Source organism: Leptonychotes weddellii, chromosome 1, assembly GCF_054177405.1.
Source record: "Leptonychotes weddellii isolate Sample4059 chromosome 1, ASM5417740v2, whole genome shotgun sequence".
In the NCBI taxonomy this organism is placed as follows: Eukaryota; Metazoa; Chordata; class Mammalia; order Carnivora; family Phocidae; genus Leptonychotes; species Leptonychotes weddellii.
In genome coordinates this window covers 156550009-156561095 of record NC_138369.1, presented here as the reverse complement: position 1 = coordinate 156561095, position 11087 = coordinate 156550009, and the positions used below count along the sequence as shown (strand labels likewise).

General features: G+C 35.4%; 1 protein-coding gene across 1 annotated transcript; it reads left to right on the top strand.

Moving 5' to 3' along the window:
- Positions 1–709: 709 nt before the first annotated feature.
- On the top strand, positions 710–3113 carry CSNK2A2IP (casein kinase 2 subunit alpha' interacting protein). The gene has a single exon (XM_031042043.2). The coding sequence runs from the start codon at positions 903–905 to the stop codon at positions 3111–3113; it is 2211 nt and encodes a 736-aa protein (XP_030897903.2). The 5' UTR covers positions 710–902.
- Positions 3114–11087: the final 7974 nt, after the last annotated feature.

Sequence of the window (11087 nt, the reverse complement as noted above, 5' to 3'; positions counted from 1 at the left end):
AGAAAATAATTTAATGAAGGCCTGGAGAGAAATGAGAGAATGGAGAGAACCAGAATATAAAGAAATAAGGCACATGAACAAAGACATTAGTTTTAAAAGGTAGTAGTCACAGTTTCAAAAGCTACAATGGTGACAAATAAGAACAAGAATAAAAGTATGCAATAGACTTTCAACTAGAATTATAGACTTTGGAAATAAGCTAAAAATAATGATAGGTAATTGAATCTAAATTGAAAACCAACATTTCAGAAGAACTTCTTTTTCACTTTTCTCTAAGATTCTCTTATTTCATGCAACAAACTTACCATAGGTTTTGTTTTGTTTTTTTTTGTTTTACTAAAGCTGTTATTAAAAGAGTACCAAAAATGGCTATTACCTTTTATTATATCCTGGGCAATGTTATACATTTTGTATCTTAGTTTTTAGCTCAATAAATTAAATATTTATCTATTTTACAGCTAGATAAATGGGGTTTAGAAAGTTTAATTCAAAAGTTACACAGAGTAAATGGCTTGGATTTAACATAAAAACCATGCTCTAGTCACTACAATTTGTTGTATTAATTAGGGATATTAATATCGCTATCAGGATCTCTTCTGAACTCTCTTCACTATTTTATTAACAGGCATTATTTGCTCAAGAGGAAAAAAAAAACCTCTAGGAAATGAAAGAGAAGATAGCGGAGAATCTCAAAGGGTGATAATTTTTTCAACTTCATCTATATCTGAATTTTGAGACACGCTATAATATTTGGGAATTAACAGTGACGAAACAAGATAGAAGTTAGAAACTACGAAGGACTATTTATTTTAAAATATTCATTGTCCAATGAATCCATCTAAAAGACTCGCAAATATCCACAAGCCGGCTGCTTTCAAAAAGACCTCTACCACTAGCACAAGATGGTACCATTGGCATATTATGATCAACACTTTGTGCCATTAGAACACTCTTACCAACTGACCACAACCAATTCATTAACACATCAATACGCAGGTGAAAAATTAAATCAATCCAATAACAAGCCTGTGGTCAGAGTGCAGTCCCATAGTAATCACCTTGCAGCACCTCTAGTTAGCTCTAAGCAGATGGTGCAGAGCTGCTCAGTATTGTCCTCTGCCAGGTCTCAGGACACAATTTCACAGGGCTTCTATAACAAGGTTCTGAAAGCACCAGTATCCCAGTCCAAACGTCAGGCCACACCTTTACTAGACCTCCACCAGAGAACTTCACTGTGGCCTAAACTGAGAGCCCTGAGCTCACCTGTGATACACCATAAACCTCAGACAACATTTTCCCTTGACCTTAATAAGACATCTTCATTGCTGGGGTCCAGCCAAACAAATTTGAGCTCACAATTACCCCTCCCCAAACCTCAGACTACATCTTCACCAGACTTTTGCTGGACATCACCTTCACAGAAGTCTAATCAAAGAGTCTCAGGTTCATCATTATTCCCCTCCGAACATCAAGAAACACCTCTCCTAGACAGCCTCTGGGCATCATCTTCTTTGGGATCTAATCAAAGAGTGCTTAACTCAACATTACCACAATCCAAGCCTCAGAAAGCATCATCATTGGAAAGCCTTTGGACATCTTTATTGGAGCACAGTCAAAGATCTTTGAGCTCACCATCACTCAACTCTACACCTCAAATAAATGACTTACTTCAGTCATCATGTTCATTGGAATCCAATCAAATGGCTCTGAGCTCACCGTTACCTGACTCTAGACCTCAGACACCACCTGCACTGAATTGTAGTTCCTGTGTTCTGAGCTTACCATTGTCCCACTCAAAACCAAGGAAATCACCTTTGGCACATTCTGTCCGCCAGACTCAGAGTTTGCCATTGTTCTCACCCAAATCTCAGACGGTGCTTACATTTAATCATGACTTCAGGACCCTGAGCTCACCAGTTTGTCACTCCAAGTTTCAGAACACCTCTTCACCAAATGACAAACAGAAAGCCACAGATTTATCTTCACCCCATTCTAAGTCAAATGTCTCAGGTCCATCATTATCAAGCTCCAAACAATTTATCAGAAATATAGCTGCTTCAACATTGGGCTCCAGATTCCAGACTAAAAGCAGCTTTGATCTTTGTGCAAAGACAGAATCAAATAAAGAAATTCCATGGAGTTTAAATTATATTTATCCCTGCATTGTTAAAGGTGGAACTGTCCCTGATGATGTCCTAAATAAAATTGTCAATTCTCTCTCCAAGACCAGAATCCAGAAGGATCTCTGTAGGCAGATTCTCTTTCGAAGGATGAGGGGAAGGCCAAATCCTTATCCTGGTCCCCGCCTTTCATCAAATTATGTGGTTTGTTTAGCTTGTGCTTCCTGCATAAAATCTCAGTGTAACCATCTCACAGGAAGGAAGGATCCTCGCAGTGCAACACTGTTTGTCATACCAACACCTGGACTTGGTTCTGAGGGAGAAATGGAAGTGAAATTAGTTTTTCTCCTTTCCCTACCAGAGACTTCTCTCTCATCTTGTTTCCCATCCCCTGTGAAAGAAAATCAGCCTGATGAAGCCCCTGAAGACAACCTTGAAGGAATGGAGAAGATACAAATTTTCTCTCCATCTGAACCTGAAATCACACAAGAGCTAGATAACAAATGGCCGACAGTAGCCCCTGAAAACAAAGTTGTAAGCCAACAACCCCAGGCTATTGACTGGCTGCTTTATGTTAAGAAAAGTGGTCATTTTCAGCCACAGTCCCTGCCTCAGTCCTCTTCCTCCTCAACGTCCTCCTCCTCCTCCTCAACGTCCTCCTCCTCCTCCTCAACGTCCTCCTCCTCCTCTTCATCATCTTCTTCCTCCTCTTCTTCTTCCACTCCACCTTCCTTACCCCCTCCTTCCAAAGAGTCTACCACATCTACTCTCTCAGGTTGTGTATTCACTAAGGTACTTAGTTACCACCGGTTGCCTCCAGGAGTCTCCTGGCTTGAGTTTATATGTAGTAAAAATCACCAGCTACTTCCTGGAAAACCACAACAAAGTCAGTCACGACCTCCCAAAACAAGGCCTATGAGGAATAGCACCACAGTAAAAGGGCCAAAGGGACCAAAGATACCATTCAAATTTTTCCAGACAGTTTCAAAATGAGAGAAATATTGATTAAATTAATTTGTTCCTTTGAAAGCAATTGACCTCTTATCTTAGTTCTTTGAAATTAGAGATTGATTTCCTATCATGCTTATTACAATCCTTAGTAATAACTAAGTGTGACTGTATATTTTAGCTGATGAAGCACATAGTTAGGGGAACTAATACTCTTAAGTCTATTTTCTAGTTAAATAATAGACTGTGATCTCCCAGACAGCAAAACTGAATTCCAGGTTTTAACCAAATGCCTGGCTTATAGTAGCCACTGTATAATCATTGTTACATGAATTAATCATAATTGGCCATTAACCAGAAATACCTCATATGTCTTGTCCTGAACAGTATCTAGCTCATTGTTATTCTCCTTCCTCATAAAACATGATAATGACAGTATCCTTAAGGCAACTTATGCTAATCTGTTTCCCTATCTCTGAAGAAAATTCAGATCATGTTCAACAGGTAAGAATGTATATAGAGAGGAATCTTTTCTCTAGTTATGTGAATATCTTTCTAGTTATGTGTTCCTAGGGAAAATTCTTCTATGCTAAGATCCCAGACTCTGAAATCCAGTGATTTATTCAACCTTAGTTAACAAATCTCAGGAGAGAATTAACAAGTACAAACAACCCTACCTATTGTCTGTGCCAAGATTTAGGTTATAGGCTCTGTGCCAATATTTAAATTATAGGCTCTGAAATTACCTGTTCAACACTTCTATCTATACATCCAAAATGGGTTAATAAAAATGTTTCAAAAATGTTTTTGTTCCACTGGGTCTACTGGTAGTGGGAAGAGAAGGAAGTTAATTGTCTTAGATAAGACAGTAGATACTCACCTTAAGTGATCATCTCAATCCCCAAGGACTAGAATTAGTATCTCTTGCATGCACTGATGACTCGTAATTCTGCTCCACCAATATCTTTCCGACTGTATACTGGACATTTCCAGTTGGAACGTTGCATAGGCATCTCAAACTCAACACGATGAAACCAGAATTATTGTCTTTACATTTATAATTTGGATCATTACATTTACAATCCTTTGCCCCTAGTGTTCCTATTTCAATGGATGTACCACCATTCATCATGGAGTCATGTTTGACTGTTTTTCTCATTGCCTGACCCTCTCTAAGTCCATGAGTTCTGTGGCCTTTTTATCCCTAGAATCCAGCTTTTTTTCTCCAACCCCATCACCTCTACCCTAGTTGTGATCATGACCGTTTGTCACTTGGATTACTGCAATAACTCCTAAATGTGCACTTCTAACTTTTGAATACATTTGTAAGACACAGATTTGATAATGCCATTCCACTGCTTAGAATCCTTTCATCATTGCCCAATGTTTTCTTGGGAAAGTCTAAATTTCTCTTGTAATTGAACTATGATAGCCTCTCAAAACTTACTTCTTGTTCTTCTCCAGCTACAGCCGTACTAATTGCTCTAAAATGCACAGAATGTGCCAAGGTCTCTGTTACATCCTACATTTTTTTCGTTTATCATTTTATTCTATTTCCTTTTTTCTTTTTTTATTATGTTAGGTGTACTCTTTAATCCCCGTCCCCTATTTCCTTTATCCCCCCATTCCCTCCTCTCTGGTAACCATCAGTTTGTTCTCTATAGTTAAGTCTGTTTCTTGGTTTGTCTCTGTCTTTCTATTTTTCTTTTCTTTTGCTTATTTGTTTTGTATCTTAAATTCCACATATGAGTGAGATCATATAGTATTTGCTTTTCTCTCACTGACTTATTTCACTTAGCATTATACTCTCTAGCTCTGTCCATGTTGTTGCAAATGGTAAGATTTCAATCTTTTTATGGCTGAATAATACTCCATTGTGTGTGTGTATATATATATATATATATATATATATATATATATATATATATTCATCTCTTGATGGATACTTTGGCTGCTTCCATATTTTTGTTATTGCCAGTAGTGCTGCAGTAAACATAGGGGTGCATATCTTCCTTTGAATCAGTGTTTTTGTATTTTTTGGGTAAATACCCAATAGTGCGGTTCCTGGATCATAGGGTAGTTCAATTTTTAATTTTTTGAGGAACTTCCGTGCTGTTTTCTACAATGGTTGTACCAGTTTGCATTCCCACCAACAGCACACTAGAGTTCCCCTTTCTCCACATCCTCACCAGAACTTGTTGTTTCTTATGTTTTCTATTTTAGCCATTCTGACAGATGTGAGGTGATATTATAGTTTTAATTTGCATTTCTCTGATGACGAGTAATGTTGAGCATCTTTTCATGTGACTGTTGGCCAGTTGTATGTCTTCTTTGGAGAAATGTCTGTTCATGTCTTCTGCCCATTTTTCCATTGGATTGTTTTTTGGATATTGAGTTGTCTCAGTTCTTTTATATTTTGGATACTAACTCTTTATCAGAAATGTCGTTTGCAAATTTCCTCTCCTATTCAGTAGGTTGCCTTTTAATTTTGTTGATTTTTTTCATTCAGTCTGCAGAAACTTTTTATTTTGATGTATTCCCAATAGTTTATTTTTGCTTTTATTTTGCTGGCCTCACATCCTACACTTTTAAATAGAAAATTTTGCTGTCCAGAAATATGTTCCCATCTATACATTTTTATCCTACAGGGCTCTGTTTTGTCTTGAAATCTCTGGAAAGCCTTTCCTGACGCATTTATGAAGGGGTTAGTAGGCTCTTCTATTATCATAAAACTGTGTTAACTCTTTGTACTGCTCTTAACTCATTATAAAGTAATCATTTCTTGTCTGTTTTCACTTACTATACTGAAAACTTCTGCTCACTATGTTTTTTTTTTTTTTTTAAACCTAGTCCTTGGCATAGAGCACATGCCTTAAAACAATGTTGATATTGAATAATGCTATTGAAGCTCTTCATCTTCTTTTAATTCTCTGAAATAAGTAACATTTCATCAGTTTACTTCTTTCCCTTAAGATTGAATTGTTCTTTGTACCTTTTGTCTTGGTGAGAACATGTATAAAACTGTTATTGATGACAGCAGTCATCCTTGTCTTATTTCTTATGTTAACAGTGCTTCTTTCTAGTATTTCAGTATTAAATGTGATGGTGGCTGATGTATAGCTGATCAGTGATGATGAGGAAAAATTTATGTATGTGATAATGTGTTCATGGCTTTCTCCTAACCATTTAGAAAACCCTTGACATGTGCTTTATTCATCCTGACCTTTTCTTTTGGTGACACACATCACTTTGTAATTACTTGTTTAATATGCTCTCAACTAGACTAAACTTCAGGAGTGGAGGTCCTGTGTCAATCTTGTTTACCACTAACTCCTCAGGATGTAGTGGTACCTGGCTTATATTACATATTCAATAAATATTTATGGAATTAAGTTAAACTAAGGAGTTCAACTGACTTTTATTTATTGATATAATTTACATGTTTAATTTTCTAACTCTTAGCTTGTTTTCTAAACTTTATACCTCATGTATTTTCTTTTCACTTCTTTCCTTTTTTCTTTTTTGGGCTATGATTTAGTTGCTTTTAACTTTTCTAATGTATTGGCAGTTATTTATCTTGTTCTTAATTATAACAATGTCTACTTTCAAGATTTTTTCAAAAGAATTCTTTAAACAGTATTTTCTAATTTGAAAATAAAACTGCATCAAACTTATGGGAAAAATGCATAAACAGTGGTTATCCAACCCTTTTTCTCCCCAGCTTCTGTTAAGACACCAATAGAATTTTTAAAATAAGGAATAACATGTGTCATGCCAGAAAGACCAAGAAATTTCTGCCAAATCTTGTATAGATGAAACCAGGTTTCAAAAACATAAGTCTCAAAATTCACTGCATTTGAAAAAAAATGATCATCTGAAAAGTAATAGAAAAAGATATTAATTGCATCTCATTAATGCCTTTCTCCTTAAATTGAAAGGGCTAGACATGAGAACAGATGATAGTATAGTTGAGAGGTAGAAAGTGGATCCTATGAGTTGTCTCATTTTGATCCAACCAATTGATGTAAAGTGGAATGACACATCTGGATGATAACTTGACAGTAATATAAACCTTAATAATATATGTAACTGTTGGGGAGGAATAATATACATAATTGTTTGCCCTATGGTCATCTTTATTCAAAATTATTTTAAAGAAATCATAATGACTACATAGAGTTATATAAACAAGTAAGCTTTGTGTTTCTTTATAATAGGAATTGGGAAAAAAATCTAGATGTTCATTTATAGAAGTGTTTAAATGCACTATGATTCATACATGTGATATTTTTCCTAGTGAAAAAATTATTTCTAATGTTGCATCTACATTCGTTTCAGGAATAGAATGACTTTTGTCAGGAAAATATCTTGTTGAGAACCCTTAGGCATGGATAGTGATCCTGAGCATGGGTTGGAAGAACAAAGTTGAACAAAAAGGAGATAGCTAAACTACTGTATTTCAGTTTCAAACAGGACCTTTTCAATGAGAGAACAATGAAAAGAGAGAATATAACATTTTAATTTGTTATAAGTGAAAATATACTTGGATTATAAGACATCACATGCAGTTTATATATGATTCCACCTTGTAAAACATTGAAATTATGCATATATGTATATGTGTGTCCTCATATTGTGCAAAATCTATTTCATATATATGAGAAAGATGGAGTTATTATTGTTGTCAATTTTGCTGTTGTACTCTTGTCCTCCTATTGGTATCATTTGTGGCTTTACAAGTTCACAAGAAATAGATATTTTTATGAGATACATAGTTTTTACAGGAGCAATAAATTTCCATTAAGTTTTAAAGTCCATTAAAATATTTAAAAAATTCCATATTTTCTATTTCAATATTCATTGCCAGACTTCTTACACCATTCTTTTATTTATTTGTGTATTTGTTTATTTTTAATTATGATCTATTTCAAACCTATGGAGAAAGACAATATGTTGGTGAAAGTTTTTAACCACTATCTAGCTTTATCAAATCTTCTTTGGTTACATTTACTTCATATGTTAAAGAAGTAAAACATTTTGATATAAATGCTAACCCCTTTGTATATAACCAGCCAGGATCTCAATCCTATCTTGTACTCCCTAGGAGTAATCACTGTCATAAATTTGCTGTAAGTCACTTGTCTATTTTTTAGAAATTTCTTAAATATTTATAGAACCATAAAAATCTATTTTTCTGGATGTTTTAAAGCTTTGTTTATGTTTTATCACAATATATTTAACATTTTGAAATGTGTAATTTTTGATCTGGAGTATATTTTTAAGATTTATCCTTTTTATAAAATACTTTATAGATAGGTCATTTCATTTCCAGTGCTTTGTGTGTGTGTGTGTGTGTGTATGCATACGTGTATATTATACACATATATATAGATGTATATTGTACAACTGCATAGTGTGAATTTATTACAATTTATTTTTAGTTGAATAGTTAATTTACATTTTTATTATCACACTGCACATCAATGCACATATATGCATTGACATTGTTTAAAAAAAAATTAACAGAGGTATACGGGGCGCCTGGGTGGCTCAGTCGTTAAGCGTCTGCCTTCAGCTCAGGTCATGATCCCAGGGTCCTGGGATCGAGCCCCACATCGGTCTCCCTGCTCCGCAGGAGGCCTGCTTCTCCTTCTCCCACTCCCCCTGCTTGTGTTCCCTCTCTCGCGCTCTCTCTCTCTCTGTCAAATAAATAAATAAAATCTTTAATAAAAAAAATTAACAGAGGTATAATTGATGTATAATGTATTCAAGCTATACAACATAATAATTTAATATTTGTACATATTGCAAGATTACCACTACAGTAAGTCTAGTTAACATCTGTCCCTATACAGTTACAAAATTTTTCTTTCTTTTAATGAAGACTTTCAAGATTTATTCTCTTAGCAACTTTCAAATATGCCATACAGTATTATTAACTATAGTCACCATGCACATTCTTTTTCATATCCTATTTTGCACTTGAAATTTTGAAGAGTCATGCTGTGAAATATTTGATCTGTGGATTTGCAGCATCAGTGTAACCTCGGATCTTGTTAGGAATGCAAAATCTCATCCCATCTCAAATACACTAAATCATAATTTGAATTCTGTAAGGTTCTCGGATAAGTTTTATGCACATTAAGCATTTGGGAAACACTGTGTGAGTGTCTTACTTAGAGTGGAATTGATAATTGCAACAATGTCCAATAAAGACATCATGTGAGTCATATATAATTTTAAATTTTTGTGTAACCACATTAGGAAGTAAAAAGAAATAGGTAAAATTCATTTTAATAGTATATTTTATTTAACACCATATATCTCAAAGTTTACCATTTCAACATGTAATTAAAACTTGTTCTCAACCAGGGTTCATTTGCCTCCGAGGGCAGAGGGAGAGGGAGAGAGAATCTCCAGCAGACTCCATTCTAAGTGCAGAGCCCCAGGCTAGACTCCATCCCACAACCCTGAGATCATGGCCTGAGCTGAAATCAAGAGTCAGATGCTTAACTGACTGAACCACCTGGGTGCCTCTGCAGACATTTTTGATTGTCATAACTTGTGGGGGGATGTTTTAGGGGTTCTAGGTCATGACTAGGTAGAGGCCAGGGATGTAGCTAAAAATCATACAACGCAAAGGATAACCTCTGACAAAGAATTACCCAGTCTAAAATGTTAATAGTGTCAAGGTTGATAAACCTTAAATTAATATGACAAATATTAGTGTGAGGTATATAAATGTGTGTGAATACACCTATATATCTGTCTTTAAAACCTGTTGAATTTAACACAACAGCACATCAGAACTCAGACTAGCCACATTTCAAGCACTCAGCCACATTGAACAGTATAGGGTTAGTGTTAAAACATTTTAAAATTTACTGGATACTACTAAATTGTTCCTTAAGGTAATTTTACTATTATATATACCCACAAGTAATGCATGAAGGTTTCCACTGTTCTGTAGTCTCACCAGAAGTACATAATTTTCAGACTTTTTAATTCTTGGCTTATATGAATAATGTGGTTCATACTAATAAAATGATCTCCTTGTACTGTATTTTAACTTTTTACCTCTCTTATTGCTAGTTACCTTAAACATCTTTATGTGTTTATTGACCTTCTGGATTTCCTTATTTATGATTTGTCTTTAATAAGCACTGCCCATTGTTCTATTGAGTGCTCTATTTTTTTTAATTTGTAGAAGTTCTTTATATGTGTATTCCAAACATAGGCTCTTTCAGTTGGCTTGATAGTAAACGGTCCTGACACTATCAGTAAATCCTACTTGATCATCATACGTTGTGATTATACCCTACCACACTCAGGTTTTGTTTAAAACTGACTATAATTATAAATCTATATTCAAAGGTATTATAGAAATAAATGAAGACCAACCAAATGAGAACAAGTGAAGGCTGTTTATTCAGAGCTTGTTACAGCAAAAGGGAGTCAGCCACCACTACCTCTATTGGCAGGCATTTAAAGGCGAGAAGAGCAGTGGGAAAGCTTTTTTTAATTTATTTTTTATGTATTTGAGAGAGAGAGTGTGAGTGGGAGAGAGGGGCAAAAGGAGAGGGAGAGAGAGAATCCTAAGCAAGCTCCACAACCAGCTTGGAGCCCGATGTGGGGCTCGATCTCATGACCCTGAGATCATGACCAGGGCTGAAATCAAGAGTCAGGTTAACCAACTGAGCCACCGGCGCACCCCCAGAGGGAAAGCTTTATAGCAGAAAAAAAGAGAAGGGTTCAGGTATGCCCTACATGGGAGCTGTTGGTACCGGGAAGCCGTGGGCAGGCTTACTAAAAGAAGGGCACCCTATGTGGTTGGTTAAGAGTGCACATTTGGCTTTCTCTGGCCCTAAGTTGGAAGTGGAAATGGAAACAAAAGTTAGTGAAGCTGTTACTCATTTAATTAAGTATAATAAATATTTAATTATTTAAACCATTTTGGGCCAATGGTTTCAGGCATTATTGTTTGGCTTCCTGGATTGTGACTAAAGATAGTGGTCTGAC

Bases quoted from the DNA above. Each gene is read 5' to 3' on its own strand.
- CSNK2A2IP (XM_031042043.2), top strand. From the start codon at position 903: ATGGTACCATTGGCATATTATGATCAACACTTTGTGCCATTAGAACAC.